Below are 20,495 nucleotides of genomic sequence, written 5' to 3'. Positions count from 1 at the left end.
CCAAAATAGAAATTGCCTCGTAAGGATGACAAACAATCAAGTCGAAGTTCCCATTGAAACGTTGGGCGTGTCTACCAATTACGCGTAGGAAACGCCCCAAGCATATTAAGACCTATAGATGCGAAATCCAACCCTAACGGAACAAACACACTTTAAAATATAACTAAATACCATAGCAAAAACTAGGCTATCGGAGAGGTAGGAAAAATCGAAGGGCCTGGAGGATCTCTAGAAATCAGTCTACTGGGACTGAGAGAATGTGGTTACCTTGCTAAAAAGTACAAATCCTGCTCTTCCCGCCTTGAAAATTAGTCTCCTGTCTAAAAAGAAGAAGAAGAAGAAGAAAGAAATAGCAACAAATATAATGATATGTCGGTTATCTGGCTGTCATCGATGATGGCGCCCTCCGGTCACTATGATGATGCCAGCAAGAGATAAGGAGAGGAAATTCCATGTCGATGAGAAATTACTTCTACGCATCACTGTCTCTTTCAACGACACAGATTTATTAACGTATCATCCTGATGGACTATATCAAAGAAGAGGGTCCTCTTCAGTCCTATGAAATACAGTGAAGTCAGTTTGTCAGTAACCTCGAAGAAAAAAAACCCGATTATTAAAGAGTTACAGCTTGTACAGAGTAAGTGAGTAATGTGAGCTTGTGAGTAATGTTTGAGAACTTTATATCTCATCTGACAGTACCTGACATTGGTTTCACTGCGAATATTTGAATGTCTTTCTAAAAGTAGGTCCTGGGGCCCGTTTCATAAAACTTGTTATCAGTGACAACTGCCACATTTCTATGACAAATTTGCTCTCAGCCAATCAGATGCAAGGATTTCAGTAGCTTGTCACATCTATGACAACTTGTCACTGATGACAAGTTTTATGAAACGGGTCCCTGATCTGTTTGTTTGTTGTTGTTTTAACACAAAAAAGTAACACACCATATAACCCATTTGTAAGAAAGTGCAAACCCATGAATACCTTGGGCTGAATTCAAATGATATTTTGTGCATAACTCTCATTCCACATGGAAAGCGCTTCTCAAGAAAACTTGAAAACCATGAGAATAACAAACTAAAACGTGGAGTTCAAGACAACGTTTCCAACACGACGAAAAAAGCTCCCTATGATTCAAAAAGATATACAGTAGAAGACAGAAGCTATCAACGATAATCATAAATGATAATCTCGAGAATAATGACGTGTGATATTTTATAGGCTACAGAGAATGCCTATCGCCTTTCTAAGAAGTTTTCGACCTACAAACAGAACTCGTTTTATCTGATATTCTTTTCTTTGTGCTTGTACAGTAGCATGATTTTACTTTCGATGACCTCCTTTTATTTCGATACCAACAAGTCAGGTCCCTTTTCTTTGTTTGTTTGTTTGTTTTTGTTTGTTTGTTTGTTTGTTTGTTTGTGTCTTTACCATCAATTTCTTTCCAGTGTTCATTCTGTAGGTATCGCAAATGATTTTTTTCGACAGCCTCCGTTTACTTCATTGCCAACTCATGTGTTTCTGTCAGTAGCATTAGCTTGATTTCAAGATCCGATGTCCCCCTACATAAGATATTAAGTAATTCATACAGACATAAGTTATTCTTTGGAGAGAGTTTCATTTCCCTTGGACGCCATAAACTTGTTACGTGCTGTGGTAATACCGAATGCTGCTCCTCGGATGCTAAACGGGATGGCATCTATACCAATAAGGAAAGTCAGGGGTGTCTATTGTGCCTTCTTTAGCATCTAAAAAATACAAAATTTAATTAGTGTGAGCGTTGAGAGTAACGGCGTACCTGAATCTTTTACGATATGTGTTCAGCAGCTATTCTTAAATTTCTTTTCCAGCATGATAGTTTAAATTTGTTTGCTTTTAACACCCACAGAGACGTACGGTCCCAGCCCCAACTCTTACTTCCTTCGGGATCTCATCAAGAACTCCGACGCACCCACCGCGTTGATCACCTATCGCCCGTTCGAATCCGACGCCGGTGAGTACTAGAGTAGCCACCTAATCTATTTACTCTCTCATAACTAGAACTTCAGAATACAAGGAGACATCTTGTGTTTTATAGTTGTCCTTTAGCAACGAGAGATTTAATCATGAGGAGGTGCAACATATTTGACCACCCGCTTCGTAAGTCGATGTTGTATGGGTAGAATTGAGGCCAGTCTTCTTTCATAATCTATGATAGTTGCTAACCATTCTTTCTTTATTCTCTACGAAATTAAGAAAAAGGACACGACATGACAGACCTTTGAAGCCGCCTGATCATCTAGAATTACAATACATAGTCATCATGATGTCACAAGCACATCGGTTCATAATCTTTACAAGAAGTGTTCAAATCGTATACATATGCATTTTATTTATTTTGCAAAGTAAAAGCGTATGCGTCACACTTACCCTGTCTGAGTGCGGAAATAACATTGAACACAGCAGGGACATTTACGAAAAAAAAAAATACCCATAAAAACTTTTGCCATCCAGAGTTAAAAGAAACTAAAAATGATCATGGTCATTCCATGCACTGTCTGTTTCTTATCTCTCTTACAGAGGGGATCGGACCTAGTTCTACTCACTACACTGTCAGCGACAAGACACTCCGGAGAGCGCCCCGCTATTCTTTCCGCGGCATCTGCAAATATCCCGTCACACAGCTCAGTGAGTTCTCCTCTAAAAATGTATTTGAAAAAGTAAAACACTCACACACGCACACACACACAAACACAGTAACAATCCTGACGAAAAGGCAAATTAGAATAAATGATAATTTATTAAGCGAAGTGCATTAAAAGTAACAGGACTATTTTCAAGCAATCGTCAGGTTGGTTTGTTTGTATGAAAGACAAATTCTATTTATTTATAAATCAACATTTGCTGCCCTGTTTTATCATCGACAATTCCTAAAAGAGCTAATTCGCATCCCATACTACGTCTAGCACAAAACAACAAAGACAATTACAACTAGGAACATCATGCCGACTTTTGTCATTGTTTTTCTTTTCTTTGTGGAGAGTGATTCCTAAATGCTTCGATTTTGTATCATCGACTCTAATGTGCTACTATTATGTAACTTAATTTCTTGTTTTGATTATTCTATGAAGAAGAAAGACCTCGGGTTGTCTAATGTGAAAGTTGCAATGATAAAGTCTGACCATGTTTTTTCTTTTCGGTCCCGACCCCACCCTCCCTCCCTCCTTCCCATTAGTTTAGAGGAATTCATGCCAGACATTGCCTTTTCGAAACAACAAAATTACTCCAAGCTTTTCTCCGTTGTTGAAGATTACAACTAATCAAGGAATTCGTCTAGCGTTACAGTCAATAATGCCACTTTGGGACGAGGTTCATCGCCGTTGCTCGGTGTGAGCTTAAGGGGGCGTCCTAAACAAATCCGAAATTTGTCAGAACTCGTCCATCCCTGCAATGGCGAATCCGTTGCTTAAAATTGGTTTTCCTTATTGTCAGATATGATTGCTTGAAATTGTCATGGCAATGAGGAGAAATCTTGAAGTTATCTTTGAAAGCCTTCAGAGTAATACTAGTAGATCAAGGATGTAAAATCTGACCCAGTTACAACATGATTAATCATAATGAATAACAACATAATCCAATTTCGTGCATCATCTAGATAACAAAATGATAATGTAAGTAAATATATGAATGTACGCATATCTATATCATTTCAATCGTTAGTCTTTATATATGATATACATAATTTATCTGTGTCTCGAACTCTTTGCATCATAAACCTTAAAAGAAATCTGACGTCAAAAGAAATGTAAAAAAAAGAAATATATATATATATATATATATATATATATATATATATATATATATATATATATATATTATATATGTATATATATATTAAACCCGACGACAACCGTCAAACTTTTTATTGTTTGCAGTGTCAATATTCGTCATATTATAGCTTGTATCCAAACTGTTTTCGTTACCATGTAACGTGGAGACACATCATTGTCTTCAGTTGGGATCAAAATAGCAACGGTGGGCCACAGGCCTAAACAAATAGGGATGCGTGACGGATCCCATAACGGAATATAGACAGATTAAGATCAACGAGAATATGAATAGGTTGTTGCTCGCGGGCACCAGCAGTTGTGGGAGATTTTTAGTCTTTTTTTTTCTTTTTTTTTTTAGGAAGACAACGTAGAGACAGAGGGAAAGAGAGAGAAAAAGAGAGAGGGGGGGGGGAGGAGAGGGGGAGAGAGAGTATAAGGAAGATGAGAATGATATTTGCGTGGAGTCGACATTTCTCGCAAATTCTATTTCAGTCACACGAAAGGGAGTATAATGCACGAACTCACGGACGTTGCCTTCCCGCTTTCGCATCAGATGATATACCATGGTATTTTTCTTAGGCCCTTAACTATCTGCAAGTATCTTACCGAGAGACAGACACATGGACACATAGACAGACAGACAGACAGACAGACAGACAGACAGACAGACAGGTAGAAGGAGAAAGGGGGCGAGGCATGGGTTCGGGTGTTCCGGAAACCGTTGAGATATGGCGTATATATAACCAAGGAGGTACTAGTTCTACCAGTATAGTATCACGTATGTTAACTCTCCCCATCACAATCTCCAGACCAGTAAATATCATTGAACTTTAAAATGCAGCACGGTTCAACATTTCTCCTCTCTACCCTGAAGAGAATGTTATTATTATGATAGAATTTGCTTTAAACAAAAACAGAAACCACAGGACAAAAATTGTTAGATATAATCATCTAAACCCTGTTGTGTCAAGTGTTATACAAATTCCTTATGTGTATGATCATTATACAGAAAGCATACAATGATGGTTGATAGGAAGATTTTGGTGTTTAAAGCTTCCAAAACTACATAAAGGCTTTAAGATTAAACTACGCGTCTGTACAACCATTGTAGTAGGAACAAAACAAAAATATACATGTATCTACTATAACAACTTAGCTATACAATGAAAACGGTTTAGTCACAGTGTATGTAAATACATGATGCGATCTAAGATATAATTATATCTTTCGCTGATCATGACACTGGAATCATTATCTTCAGACCCCGAAGATACCCCAGGACCGGGCACGTACCTGAGACCTCGCGTTTTCACTGACAACGATGCTCCTGCCTACACCATGGGCCGACGAACGACCCAAGTCAACGGTGAGTAGATATTATGTGCGACACACTTAAAAAAGAGGGTTTACTTTTAACATCTCATCTGTCACTATAAGGAAGTGATATAGAATACCGATAGAGCAAGCAACTATGAGACTTGGAAACCGTCGTTCCCGTGTTTGCTTACTCATGAGAATTCAAAGTTTCCTTCAGGTCACGCAAAAGATTTCAGATCTTAAATCAAATCAAATCGAATCATATCAATTCAAGTGGAGAAGCTCACCAAGATGCTGGAAATGGAGGATGAGGTGATAGTAGAAATACCTTATCTGGAAGATGATGATTTCCGCCCGCCGTGGATTGCCGGTTCTCTTATGATTGGATATATAATTATTGCAACCTCTTCAATGTTGGCGCTGCTCTTCAAGGGGGGTGGGGGGGGGGGATGGGGGGGGGGGAGCCGTTAAATTCAATAGGACTACCCCAACATTACCAGGAACCAGGAAGTCATTTATGAATTTTTTGCCCATCAATAAACGCATCGAGCAGGATTCGAACTCAAGTAGGATTTTGAGCTATTTCCACTCAATTTTCAAATCAACAGATTTGAAATTTGCAAAACTGGGTGCACATCGATTTTTTTGTGGTAGATTGTTCCAAAGAGTAGGTCCAGCAGCTGCAAAAGATCTGCCCCCGTAATATAAAGTGTTGATTCTGGGAATGTGAAGAAGCGCTTGGGTGCTTGAGCGAAGTTTGCGAGGAGGGTGATACTGCTTGAGCAAATCTGCCAGATATGTTGGGGAAGAACTATGTTGTGCCTTGTAGGTCAGCAATATGAATTTGAACATTATACGTTTGTCAACAGGTAGCCAGTGTAATTTTTTGAGGGTATGGGTTATACTTTGTTGACGAGGAGTTCGAGTAACAAGTCTGGCTGCGATGTTCTGCAGCATCTGCATGCGGTGGATGTCGGTAGAAGGAAGGCCATACAACAAGCTGTTGCATGAGTCTATCCGGCTGGTGACAAATGCATGAACCAGGGTGAGTGTAGCTTTATTTGTGAGGAAACCTCTGACTTGACTGATGCATCTGATTGCTGCCATAGCCGATTTGCAGACAGTTTTTATATGTTCCTTCATACTGATGTGCTGATCAAAGACGACCCCCAAATTTCTAGCATGAGGCACAGGGTTGATTTGGCCATCGCCAACACAGACATTCAAAGGGTTGGGTTGAGAACAAAACTTTGATGTGAAATGGATCACTTCCGTTTTGGCGTCATTCAGAGACAACTTGTTCTTCATTGCCCAAGCTCTGACATCAGCAATACAGGCGTTTAATCTTTCCAAAGACTCTTCACGCTCGGTGTTCTTAAACATTATGTACATTTGAGTATCATCTGCATAGAGCATTACATTCGCATCATGAGCTCTTGTGATGTCATTTATTGGTGCTGTATACATCGTAAAGGAAAGGGGCCCGATGACGGATCCTTGAGGAACTCCTAGTTTGTCACTGCAGGTTTCCGAAAAGGCATCTTTTATCTGAACTGTATGCGTTCTGTTCTTCAAATAGGAGCAGAACCATTGAAGAACAGTTCCCCTAATTCCAAAGTAGCATTCCATTCTCTCAAGCAGAAGATCATGGTCAATCGTATCGAATGCTGCGCTAAAATCTTCCAACACCAGTATCGCTTCCTGAATAGCATCTAAAGCCAGAAGGAGATCATTCTGGACCTTCAAAAGAGCTGTCTCCACACTAAAATGTTCACGATAAGCCGACTGGGTTTGAGGAAGGAGATCATTCTCACTCAAATACTCCCTGATCTGTCTAGCAGCAGCTCTCTCGACTAATTTTCCAACGTAACTGAGATTTGCTATAGGCCGGTAGCTTTATATATCATCATGGGGAAGATCATCCTTTTTTAGTCTGGGATGAATAATTGAATGTTTCAAGCATGTTGGCACAATACGGTTTTGTAAGCTGGTATTCACAATCTTAGCAAGAACTAGAGTGAGACAGTACATCACATTTTTAAGAAGAGTAGTGGGTATTGGGTCCAGATCACAATAAGCATTGGATGTTGCTTTAATGATTTTGACTATTTCATCCTCTGCCACCATGTCAAACTCACTCAGACTAGATAGAGCAATGCTCTCGGACGGGAACAGACAGGTCCTTGTAGACTGAAGTATCTAGATTCTGCCGGATGCGTTTGATTTTCTCGTCAAAGAACCTACGAAAAGACTCTGCAAGTTGAAAGGGGGAATCATGACATGGCAGGATCTGGTTTGATGCACTTGGTGATGACAAAGTCCGAACCATGCGATACAACCCTTTTTGATCACGAGGATCAATTTTCTTCAGAAAATAATCCGTTTTCGTCTGGCGAAGAAGTGCAAAATAAGCTTTACACTTCTCTCTATAGATGTCCTAATGAACTTGAAGACCAGATTTGTAGCATGCCCTTTCAGCTTTCCTGCGCTCTTGCTTTAGTCTCCTTAGAACACCAGAATACCATGGAGCGTGAGGTCTAAGGATGAATTTCTTCTCCTCACGTGGGGCATGTTGATCTAACATATGACATATATCATATTTGTATATTCAAAAAGAAGTACAAACTAGTCTCTATCGTAGTCAGCGACGTACTGTATTCCTGAAGCGCCCTCCCCGTTCAGCGGTGGGTAGTTAGAATGAAACTGGTACGTAGTGATCGAATCGTGCCCGAGCAGAAGTATTGAGCTTCATACGATTCACTCTTCCGATACAAAATGTAATCGATGTAAATGATTATAAAACATCACGTAACAACAACGATCGTGTATGCTCTGAGATTGTAATACTTTCGGCATACCTTTTGTGGTAACATTTCGCCATTTTCGTCGTTAACCACAACCGAAATCGTGTAATCATATCGTCATTTCACACATTTCTTATGCATATGTTTCCATTTTAAAGTAAAATCGACAGTCTGCAGTTATTTGAAAACTGTTTTCAAATGTTTTACCTTTGATATTCAATGTATCTATCGCTTCTGTTCTTTCAAAAACTACTGCAGTTTCACAAGGTATACGTTGAGTGTGTAATCGATTTACAATGCATGTCAAACTGAACATTCTGCGTCGATTTTTAATCTCGCTCTGCGGCGATTTAACCTTTATCATACTTAAGGCAAGACTATCATGTGTGCTATCAATGACAGTTGAGACAATGGTCCGGTTAGGGTTAACCCAGTAATCGTATCAGTTGACAATTGAGGATGCGAAGACCTTTCCATAACGGTAAAACTGGCTTGTCATAGATCATGAAACAAGTGTCCCCCATACACGTAGCAGGAAACGGAGCCGACATGGGACTTACGTTGTCCCCAATTCACTTTTCTGGAGAGGATGCAGCTCATAAACCTGTCCTAGGTATTCCTCTCTGTTCCCGCTACTGCTGTTCTATGATTCAAATACATTACAAATAAGTAGGAAACGCGTTCACTGGACATTTTTTTTTTTCTGATTGCATGCCTCATATTATGTTGACCATGTCCTTACTTAATTCCTATTTTGCGTGTTTCTAGTGCTTTGCTCATTTTAAACTGGCTCGTACTGGCTATGACAGGTAGTTTGCTTGCCATATATGATATCCGTTTGTACTAACAGCCACCAATGGAGCGTGATGTCTATACCCACACCCTCCTTCTTTTACTCCATCGTGGAAATGGGCGGTTGAGGTACCGTCCCTGCGGGTCATGTGATACAGGGCGCCCACTGGCGGGAGACGCACAGTAAACCGCGAAGCTTACTTCGGTTTGGGATGGGGGGGGGGGGTGTCCGAAACATTGCGAGTGATATCTTAATCAAGGAGATATTCTCTCCTCGTCCATTACCTGGAGTTTCCCCTCCATCCAGAGGAAAATAAGATGCTGACATCTGTCAGTCATAATTTTGCTCCCTTCATGCTTTTTTATTGCCAGGATGTTGTCAAACATTATAAGAGAGCTAACCCTGGCGTTCGTCGTCTGCACGGCAGTTCGTGATTCAATCCGCGATCTCCCGCTCGACGGTAACACTAGTTTCCGTAACGTGAGAACTACCCACTCCAATCACATCCTGTGCTATGACTTGCTCACTTGGACCGGAATAACTTCATCATTGTATGGGAAATTATCAAAATGGAGAGAGGAAAAAAGTATAAGGCGCAACTTGTATTTTCAAACACATTAGACAGGAGACTAGAAAGGATTAGATGTGACGGTTTGCCTTGGATAAGAACGTGCGGACAATTTCTTATGAGCTGTCTTAAAGTTTCCCGAAGTTCCCCTAATATTTTTCGTGCTAGTTCTTCCCCCTTTCCACAGAGGGGAGATCACTTAGGGACCACAGAGTGTCCCAAATAAGTTAGTATATCTCTTAACGGTCGTTTAACGAGCGTTCAATGAACTCAGGGGTCTACAGTGATTCCTTTTAATGTTCTTTCAATGAATGCTATGGTCGGTATGGTCTCCAGATAATGAACTGGTTCTGTAACGAGTCTCTCAGTAGTCCCAGAGGAAATCGGGCTTTCAATGAACTTTCATCGACGACTCAACATTGAGCGCCCAATGGGCTCACCAGTCTTTCAATTTGTTAACAAACGCAACTATCGCTGTCAAAATCATTGGTAAACCGTGCTCTGAATGAAACATTGCCGAAATACGAATGAACGATCGGCGTGACTTTTGGTGGTTAATTTCCTTTCAGTGAGTGTTTAATTCCCTTGAATGAGTGTTGAAGGATCTCCAGAGCGATCCAAAGAGACGTCTTCTTTCCCTTTTTCTCCACTTTTTTTTTTTTTCGGGGGGGGGGTGGTGGATAGTCACGGAGACTGCGAAGAGATGTTGCCAATTATTACGGCAAGTCCGTTTGCATTAAACATTTGAATAGATTTGACACTGGGCTGAGGGGTTGAGACTGGAAATCTTATTCTTATATTTGGCTAACTCTTCTAACAGATTCTGTGCCCAGCGGTCCCGGACCAAACCATTACCACATAGCCGTCCGACACCGGCCCGATGGAAAGAAGGCACCGAGTTTTACCATGGCAGCAAGATGCGATCGCAAGGACAGTAAGTACAGCTCCACTCTGCCTTAGATTTCGGCTCCTCCACCGTTTTTTCTTCCTTCTTCTGTCTCATAATATCAATATCTATCTATCTATTCATCTATCTATCTATCTATCTATCTATCTATCTATCTATCTATCTATCTATCTATCTATACAATTGTCTATCTATACATCCGTCTGCGTGTATCCATCTATCTACTGCATGTATACCTCTATATACCTTTCTGTCTATCGATTCATTCACGTGTATCCCTCTGTCTATCTATCTATCTATCTATCCATCCATCCACTTACATGTATCTATTCATCTATCCATCAATCCATCCACATTATTATCTGTCCGTCTATCCATCAATCTATTGCTCTATCTTTCCATCGTTACACATGTATGTATGTATCTATCTATCTATCTATCTATCTATCTATCTATCTATCTATCTGTGTCTCTAACCCACTCCCTTTACACATTATGTATCTCTTTCTTTACTCCCCTAGTCATTTTTTTTCTCTCTCTCCCTCTAAAAGGATGGCAAATTTTTGGTTGAAATGGGACTTAAGGTTTCCAACTTTTTGTGAGATAGGAAACCACTTATGAAATATTAAAGAGCGTACATTCTAAGACGAATTCAAAGTTTATTTAATGAAAATTTGTTTTGAAGTGGCTGAGATATCCAGGAACAAAGCGGTCCTAATAAAAGTGGGACCTACCTCTTATTATAGGATCTCTTTTCTTAACTCTGTTTTTGGATATCTCAGCCATTATACAAAACCGATTTTCATCAAATATTTCCTGAATTCTTCTAGAATTGTATGCTCTTTAATATCTTAAAAGTGGTTTCTAATAATCTCGCAAAAAGTTAAAAAACTTGAATCCCCCATCTCAACCAAAACTAAACCATCTCTTTAAAGCCAGTGCTGCATCTAGGGACTTTTTGCGACTCAAGTTTGATTCGAATTCTCGGTCGTTTCATGGAAGAACATTTTTTTTTTCTTTTCCTTCATTGGTAAATCCTCCTGGTATCGACATTCATTCATATAATAGATATCCCCACAGGGCACATCAACATGACGGGAAGTTATTGTGACGAAACGATGACGAAAACATTATAATGCGACATACAATTAAAATAACTTTTGCGAGGCGGTCATTTGACGAAACCGCAATGGCACCTCTTTTTCTGTTTTGTTTTTGTTGTTTTTTTTTTCAACATTAATGAATGAATAAATAAAGAATAGACAATCATGTTGCTCAATTGCACATCTAATCCGTGAAAAGAATTCTAAAATACCAGGTACAAGTCCGATGACTTGGTATACATCGTGCACTGCGATTACTATTAAAAACAGTGATTTTTAGCTTGTTTCAGAGACACAGGCAGATAACGATGTGACCGAAATCATTATAATGGAATTGTTTATACCAACAACAGTTTGCTCACTACTGCCCCGAAAAGCGTCTGGTTCATATTCAAAATTTATACACTGTATTTCTCATAGTTCATCATTAGTTGAAAGTTTATCCCTTAAAGAAAAAGTAGTAAAACAAACAGTTGTACAGAATTTAATATCACATTTAAAAAAGATACACATTTGCACGACCTTATCCATTCCCCCATCCCACTGCACCTCCAAAATTCCGATTATTTAATCATATCTTTAAAAGCACCTTGAGAAGTATATAAGCACCAGGCAGGCGTCATTCGGCCCTCTGAGACCATGAAAACATGAAAAAGAAGACTGCGGTCGATCAAGAGCTGAGATATCACAGCCAAACCCATCTCCACGCGTTAAAGCCTGGGAACGATCTATCTCCCAATGGATCCATACGTGAACAGATGGATTGATGTAGGTTTTACGCGCTGTCAAGATCTTGTACTTAAGATACATCGCGCCTGATGAGAGTGAATGAACTTATGTGCACAACAACTTTAAGCTGTTGCATTGCGAGTATCATGTGTAGTGGGACTCGAACGAGCAATTATACTATACATCTAACCTTGTATTTCATATTCGTGTGGATTGGAACGTGTTTTTTTTTTTTTTTTTTCATTCATGTATACATGATCTGATGTATTTTCCGCAGCAATGAGCCAATGCAATATAACAACTTGGAAAGAGATTCCTAAACTGTTGTTTTTGGGCTTTTTTTTTTTTAGTTACGACATTGTACACAACAACAAACAAACAAACAAACAAACAAAATAAACAGAAACGAAACAACGAAGACAAAACGACCGGACTGCTTGCTTTATGCTGGGTCCCCATTGTCGTGCGAGGTGCTATAATGCACGCCACGATTGGCATTACTACGCGTAGCCGATCGCGGATTTTTTTTTTTTAATGTCTATTACAATCTACGCCACGATTGAAATCGTGGTTTGATTCGTGGAGTAATCGTGCTGATCATATCAGATCTTATCAGATCTTTAGGTCAGTCGTGGCAATCGCGTTGTTCGTAGACAATATTAACCGTCCAAAACTCTTCTTTCTTTTTTTTTATCATCGCAATTGCCACGACTGAACTCAAGATGTGGTACGTTGTACGATCATCGCGATCAACATACTCCACGATTCAAACCACGATTTCAGTCGTGGCGTACATTGTGATAGACTTAAAGAAAAATTTCACGATCATGGCCAGTCGTGGCGTGTATAGCGGATCACACAACAGGTGGGAACCCAGCATAATACACGTCAGTATAATGAGTTGTAGAAACGCAGACCAAAGTCACGACACGTACGTTGTATTGCATGATCTTGTGAGGTACCACGGATCATTCAATTCCTGAGATAAGAAGAGTTCTTTTTCTCAAGCCACGACTACAGATATTTCGTGCAGTGTAACATTGAGCAGACGAGATGAACCACACGGGATGCCCAGCGGTTTGAAGAGTTTGCGTGCTCCCCAAATTCCCCTCCCGTCTTTCCGGCGTGAAATAAATGAAGTAGACGCTGATGTTCGTCATCAGTTCCGTTGAAGCCCCAGTCATCTCTTACTGTACAGACGACTGATTTGAAATCATTTTTAGGTTTCTCGAGAATTTAAACACAAAAAAGGCCAATTATATTACAACGATGACGAAGGATATCCCCGAAATACATTATATGCTTCTTCTTTTTTTTTTTTTTTTTTTTTGTCTCGATAGATTCCTCTTACAATGGCTTGAGAAATTTGATGTCTTGTGTGCATATGCCGAAGAGTAGCGACCGCTAGTTACAATGAACAGTCATGAAAGTGGTTGGTTCGATATACCACAAAATGTTCCATTAACATTTACTGTGCTGTTATATGATACGACAGTAATGTGTGCACGTTATTCTCATATGAGCTATCATCTTTAATTGTAAAAAGGGGCCACTCTAATGTGAGTAACGGTACTTGATTTGAGCACAGCCATCTTAAACACATATGCAGTGACATGAAGGAATCGATAAAGAAGAAGAACGGAAAAAGAAAAATCTGTTTTAACCTTAACCTTGCAATCACCACTTGAAATATTTCAACATGAAAAGATTATAATGATTGATAAAGGGTATATCGTCACCAACCCCCTGCAAGATCCGTCAAGTTAAATGACCAACGAAAGTCCCAGCAGAATTTCACGTGAGGAAATAGATTATCAGTGAATTCTGTGTGGCTGTCAATGACTGTATAAATGGCTGTACTTCATATGCACGCGTGTTTTTTCTTCTTTTTTTTTTTATTATTGTTCATCAATTCGTTTATCATATCTACCGCAAAGTTTTATCGAATGAAACGTTTATCTGCAATATCCACTCCCCATGTTTCCACGCAAATACTTCAATCTTATACTCATGAGAGATGCAGGTGCTGTAAACAGGAATGTGGATCTTGTTAATTATTTCATATCAGAAAGAGTCATTTCGTCTTGCACGCCGCTACGCTGAAAAAAAGATATATATACCACTATATCTGGCCATATTTTTCGATTTCATGTTATACTATATAGTATATCTTGTCAACTTATGTCTTTTGTATCTCAGAACGTAGCTTTTTCTGAACCTGAATACACACTAACAAACACGCACTCACATGCAAAACAAACAGACAAACAAACAAACAAAAACACTAACAACGTCAAAAAACATGCAAATGGACATACAAACAAAAACAACCTGTTGAGGATCTGATCGTCGTTAGGACTGCATTTCTGTCATACCCCGTAATTGGAACTTTCTCCTTATTCCTCTGAAATTTTAGCTCGTAGCTTTGTATCATGTGTGTAGAACATCATGATAAACACGTTAGTACATCACGTTAGGCAGTCAAGCTTGAATATAAGCCCTAATAGATGCAAAGTTCTATTTTCTGGGTTTTTTTTTTTTTTTTTTTTTTTTTTTTTATTAAGTGACGATGTCCTCATATACTAGCCGGTAATCATAACGTCATAGAGTCACGAGAACAATTAACAAGAACCTCTGTCGGTGGCGTCGCGTTGCGTCTCGTCGCTTCTTATTTCTTTCTTCTTCTTCTTTTTCTTCCTAATTTGATTTCATGTCAGTTGACATTGGTTCCTTTGATTTTTTTTTTAATAATATCTAATTGTAGTTTCATTAATTCACTGTTCGTTTTCTTATGTATTTTTTGAGGGTCCCATATCGTACAAGCTTTGCTTTTTAATGGGACCTTCCATTCCCATCCTTATCTGATTTGTACTATGCATATGTATACTAAAAAAATGCAATTGTTTTCTTCATTTTGTTTTTCATTATCACATGTATTTTGTTAATTTACGTGTTTGCAATTATTACACATATGTTCTACTTATACATTGTATATAATTTTCTCTGTTTATTTGTTGGAAATAAAAATGAATTTAAATTCAAATTCGAATTTGAATCTCTTCTTGTCTTTTCGTTGGCGCAACAAATTCTTACTATCTATAACCTTGCGGTTTGGAAGATAATGAGTATCCTAATAAAGAGTGGAGAATGTTAATCGTCATCACCATTATTAGCAACACCGACTATCAAAAAAAAAAACAACAACAACAACAACACACAAACAAACAAACAAATCAGTAATAAAAACCAAAGTGGCTTCATGAAGTAGGGGGAAAAGGAGAAACTGATAAAACAAAGGAGCAGATCACCCTGTATATGTCTAAATGTAAAGATTCAGATATTCGATGCGAATGGCCTATTGAACTTTTCCCCCTACTGAATACCCGACACTGCCCGAGAAATAGTTGGTGGGATTTTGTTCGTTTGCTTACCCACGAACGTTATTCTTTTGGGACAATTGGAAGCACGTCCCATGTATATAAACACGTCATCTCGTCTGATCAATACAAATACCTGGTATATATTTACGCTTCACGAACACGCGCATAAAAGATACTAACGGTTACATCCAAAACAGACTGCTCAAGATTGAGCCTTGCTAATCAGCTCTTTTCACCGGTCTCAAGATCCCATTCAATTCCTAGTTTTCCCCTCGAAAGATGAGAAAACTAGTTTTTCTCGATTTTTGCGCCAGCCGAACATATACAACATATATTTTCTTGACGAAGGGTTATCATGTAGTCCTGGGGGCGATAAGCTTTCGTACTCTCTTTGAGCAATGCACATCCCTGGTCGTGGTCGCATTGGTATCGATGGGCTGAAAACCTTCCAAATAAGCTACTTCCCTCTCTCCTTCTCCCCCTCTACCCACCTCTCTTATTCCCTCCCCCCCCCCTCCTCTCTCGCTTTGCCCTTCTCGATTTTTGTTTTAGTTTGTTTTTGTTTTTTTGTATGTTTTTACTCTTTGAAACACATTCAGGCCTTGCCTTTATTGTTCACGAATGTTTCTTGCGCTTTGGTTCCGTTCAAAGGCTGACGATTGAATCAATCGACGCGACTGAATTTTCAACTCAGTAGTCCAAGAGGGACCATAGACCTTAAATATAAATGAATGGCTATCGGGGTAACTTATTATCTTTAATAATTGTATCGTTCATATTATAATTTGCACACTTTGGTCATCAAGATGACAATAAGTATCATGTTGACCCGCGCGAGAATGCATGCATGTATGTACCATTCAAATCAAAGCATGATATTTGACGAAGAATATTTTAAAAACTGTCATGTAATCAAACCAAGATTGAAGCAGAATCAAATGCATCGGTCCACGATATGTTTGTACGTCAGGAAATAAACTATTTCTGCTTGACTTGTTATTTTCCAGAACGCATTGATAATCCGGCTCCCACCGCTTACACGCCAAAAACCGACACAAACCAAGGACCAAAATACAGCATGACGTCTAGACCAAAAGTGAAAAAGAGTAAGTTTCACGTCCGTCGCAAATGTATCCCAGAATTATTGTTGTCATTGCCATGATCATTACTATTACTATAAATGGTATCATTTGTCAATATTTCTGTCATCATTACTATCATTATCAATGTTATATTAAGTACAACTCCTACTACCACTACTAGGCCTACTGTTGAGAATACTATTGTCATTACTGCTACTATCACAAAATGTACCGTTATAGTATTTTTATAGCATGTTGACTAAATTTTCATCATCAGCATGATCATTAGCATTTTCTTATAATGGCTGTGAAGGTTCCAGGTATATGCCTGTCTTCTTGGATTTTCTCCTTCCGGATTTCTATTTGTGATTGTAATATCACATCATCGTTCCTGTATTTAAAGGGATGGTACAGTTCTGGTTGAAATGGGGCTTTAGGTTTCCAACGATTTTGAGGGATAATGAGAAAGCACTTATGAAATATGGAAGAGCGTACAATTTTAAGAGGACTTTGAAGTTTATTTGATGAAAATGTAATTGGTTTTGACTTGGCCAAGATATGCAAAATTTAAGAGTTTGTAATAAGAAGTGGGACTCATCTTTATTAGGACCAGTTTGTTTTACTGTGTTTTTTATACATGTATCTCAGCCATTTAAAAACCGAGTTTCATGAAATAGATTTTGAATTCCTCTTAGAGTTGTATGCTCTTTAATATTTCATAAGTAGTGTGTAATCATCTTGCAAAAAGTTAAAATCAGATTTTATTGGCTTTTATCACGTTTATGAACAAGATGAATAGAATCAAAATTGAACAATTAGCAGAGTGATGGAATTTTCATACAGAGCAAACCAAACCCAATTCAAGAAAGTAATGGAATTTAAGAGTTCTATAACCACGTTACAGTAATAATAACATCCAGTAAGTAGCATAAACCTATATGTATGAGATGCAAATGATATGACTTGATGACATCATGGACTTGCAAGTCTCTAAACAAATACACAAAATTTTACTCATTGTCCACTTTTTACATGAAATCTAAACGAAAAGCGTGCATTCTTCGCGTCAATCATGTACGTGTGTGCGTGTGGTGTGTGTGTGTGCCTGTGTCTGTGTGTCTGATGGATTTGATATAGCCTAAAAATGACTCCAACAGGGGAAGTGTTGTCCTATGCGAAATAACCGACCAAAGTATGATCCTTTGATGTTTTGTTCAAACTTCGGCGAAGTAATTGTGAGCGGATGACACCATCACCTCTTGTAGGTCATGATCATCTTGATTATAATACGTGTATGTAATTACGACTAAAATCACTACTCGACGAAAAACATGCAGAACTCAACAAACTTAACTCAATCGTTCATTACACTCCTCCTGTATAACACCGTTATATACTGCTGTATTTGCACATTATACAAAACATTGTATTCCCGTTAAAGGTCAAAGAACTGGTTATGACACAACATCATGAGGGGAAAGGAACTGAATTTTATTTGTCGGCATGTGATCGAAAGTTAAGTGAGATCAAGCTGAGCTTGATTAAGTCTATGGCCACTTTTAAAAAAAAGACTTTGTAAGTAAAAAAAAAAAAAAAAAGATTCAAAAACGATATATATTGAGCACTTACGATTTTCATGTTCTTGCATTTATATTTTCATAAAAAATTATCATTTGTTAATGGTCAACGCGTTCACGCAAGCACTGTATTCTTATTTTGCACTCCTCCAGTAATGTGTGGTAGGATCACCTATTTAAATGTGATACACATCCATACTGCTGATAAATATATTATCAGCTACATTAAGGGGTTAAACTCTCCTCATCATTTCCTTATGCGATTGGTAACCGAGTATTTTTATCACATCCATGCACTTGCTTTCCACTTGGCGGACCTCGGTCCCGCTGAGATCTTTCAGCCAACGCCTAGCAACCGATTTCAAGGTCCTCGTGCTGGAAGCACCCTGCGCGTTGCTATCGCCAGTGCTGCTACCCAACGTATTGTTAGTAACCCACTGTTTGGTCCGCTCGAGGAGACTCAATCCTACAAACTTGTAGAGGTCTTTCGTCACTCCAAGAGGGTTGTTCGCAAAATCCTCAAACCGAAGGAGATGGTAGTGGCCCTTGAGCCAGTCGGGCATCGCGCGCGGTAACATGACATTTTCCCTCAGCCAACGGCAAAGGTTCACCACAGAGTCGCGATTCTTGGGCTCAGTTGAGAGCAAGTTGAGCGGCACAAGTCGCCCTTCTTTGGAAAAGTTGATATGCGCCTGCTGCACCTTGTTGACCAGGTACAGGTAGTTGATCCTGGATGCGATCGCTGCCCTGGGATCGCGCACCAAATGGATCACCTTCACGTTGACTCTGTCCTCAGTGATGAGTGGTCGGATCATTTCCAGGTTTGCCCGGATCAACTTGGCCGCAAGTCGCCCTTCATACTCCGAGCACGTTTCGTGGAACCACGTGTCGCTTGGAATCATGCACCCGAACGACTCGGTCCTTTCACACAGAACACGATTTCGAGATCTCCCGCCCCATTCGTTAAAGATGGTCACTGGGTCCATGAAGGTGTCGCTGAAGTTGCAGTGCGCGAAATCCCGCAGGAGCTTCGTCGAGTAGTAGTGGGTTTCACGAGAACAAGGCCCGGGGATGCGCCATAATTTCACCATCCTTTCCACCACCCACAGCGGCTCAAAGAGGAAGAAGATACGCGGGTTCTGGTTAAAGATCTCGCTGAGGACGCCGGCTCCAAAACGCCATTGGGACAAAATGATGATGAATACCGGGGGAGGTGCTACATGTATATGCGATTTCTTTTCCTGTACATAAGTTTTTCCCCCATTGACAACATTAGATCTTTGCGTAGTTTTCGTGATAGTCCTGTGTTCAGTAGCGTCGTGCCCGATGTTTTTCACTGAGTCTTTCCAGTTGTTGGCTGTTGTGAAATTTTCCGAAGTGAACTTTGACACACCAGTGCCCGTTTTCCTCACCGCTTTATGTTCACTTCCGTTGCGTCCCTGCCAGTCATTACTGTCGTCACCGTCTACGTTCTCGTGCGTGCGATTGGCAAGAACCGTAGCTCCCTTCTCGACACCGCGTACCCGTGCATCTGCCTTATCTACCACCTTGTCGACGAGATGCCTTTCGTCTCGGTTCCCGTTCTGCCGGTTGAAGCGGACGTTCTTTACGACGCTGAGTTCTGAAAAGAAGTAGAGAGTCCCAAACGTCGCCAATGTAGCCAGAGCGTACATGGATCGCCTGGAAAGGAATAGTCGCTTGATTTTGGCCAGCATCATTATCCACGCGGCGACGGATCCGCCGCGTTTCTCGCAGTCACCACCGATAGTTCAGCTCCAACGCTTTGAGTGCACATTTATGAAAAATCATCTCAACGGTTGCACGCCTTTCATCAGGCATGTCCTGTTTGTTTTGTCGCAAGAAAGATGTCGTTAAGATGTCATGACGATTTGGAAACTGGTGAAATGTTCGCACACCGCCTGCTATCTTCGGTATTTCCTCCGTAAAGTGCTTCCTCTCTCGTTATTGAACGGGTCAATATAGCACCCATGCCAACTGGATTTTCACCCATGTATTCATTCTTGAGCAAACTATGCGGGTGCTCTAAAGTACTATGGAGCCGGAGAGAATTTCTTTGTCACAACGAAGCCCTTTATGTGCACAGACTCGTCCCTGCAAATAACTTTCGTTTGTCTTCGCAAGAACGACGAATAATTGCAAGCTCAGGGCAGTGGACACTGCAAGTGGACCAAATCCGAATAATAATGGAGCGCTGGATTTATGAATGGCAAGGACGACTGGCTCCCTGTACCGGCCTAATTTGAGGAGCCGGAGTGGCAATCCATGTCGTAATTAACCCAGTTCATCAACGGTTCATAGCCATGAGTAGACAATACAAAGAAGGGACAAAGACTGGAGTCACTCTATATATTGACCTACATCTTCTTGACCTGTACACATATTGTCGAGAAACATGTAGATGA

At 39.8% G+C, this 20,495-nt stretch overlaps 1 protein-coding gene across 1 annotated transcript in view; it reads left to right on the top strand.

Annotated features, from left to right (window-relative positions):
- The window catches only part of LOC140239232 (uncharacterized), a 34,288-nt gene that overhangs the window by 8,327 nt on the left and 5,466 nt on the right, over positions 1-20,495 (top strand). The window contains exons 8-12 of the mRNA XM_072319113.1: positions 1,892-1,996; positions 2,563-2,670; positions 5,074-5,178; positions 10,115-10,228; positions 16,421-16,519. Coding sequence (XP_072175214.1) covers positions 1,892-1,996; positions 2,563-2,670; positions 5,074-5,178; positions 10,115-10,228; positions 16,421-16,519 — 531 coding nt within the window. The remainder of the gene's footprint in view (positions 1-1,891; positions 1,997-2,562; positions 2,671-5,073; positions 5,179-10,114; positions 10,229-16,420; positions 16,520-20,495) is intronic.

Source organism: Diadema setosum, chromosome 2 (genome assembly GCF_964275005.1).
Source record: "Diadema setosum chromosome 2, eeDiaSeto1, whole genome shotgun sequence".
NCBI lineage: Eukaryota > Metazoa > Echinodermata > Echinoidea > Diadematoida > Diadematidae > Diadema > Diadema setosum.
The sequence above is the reverse complement of the archived record's forward strand: the minus strand, read 5'-3'. Positions and strand labels throughout refer to the sequence as shown.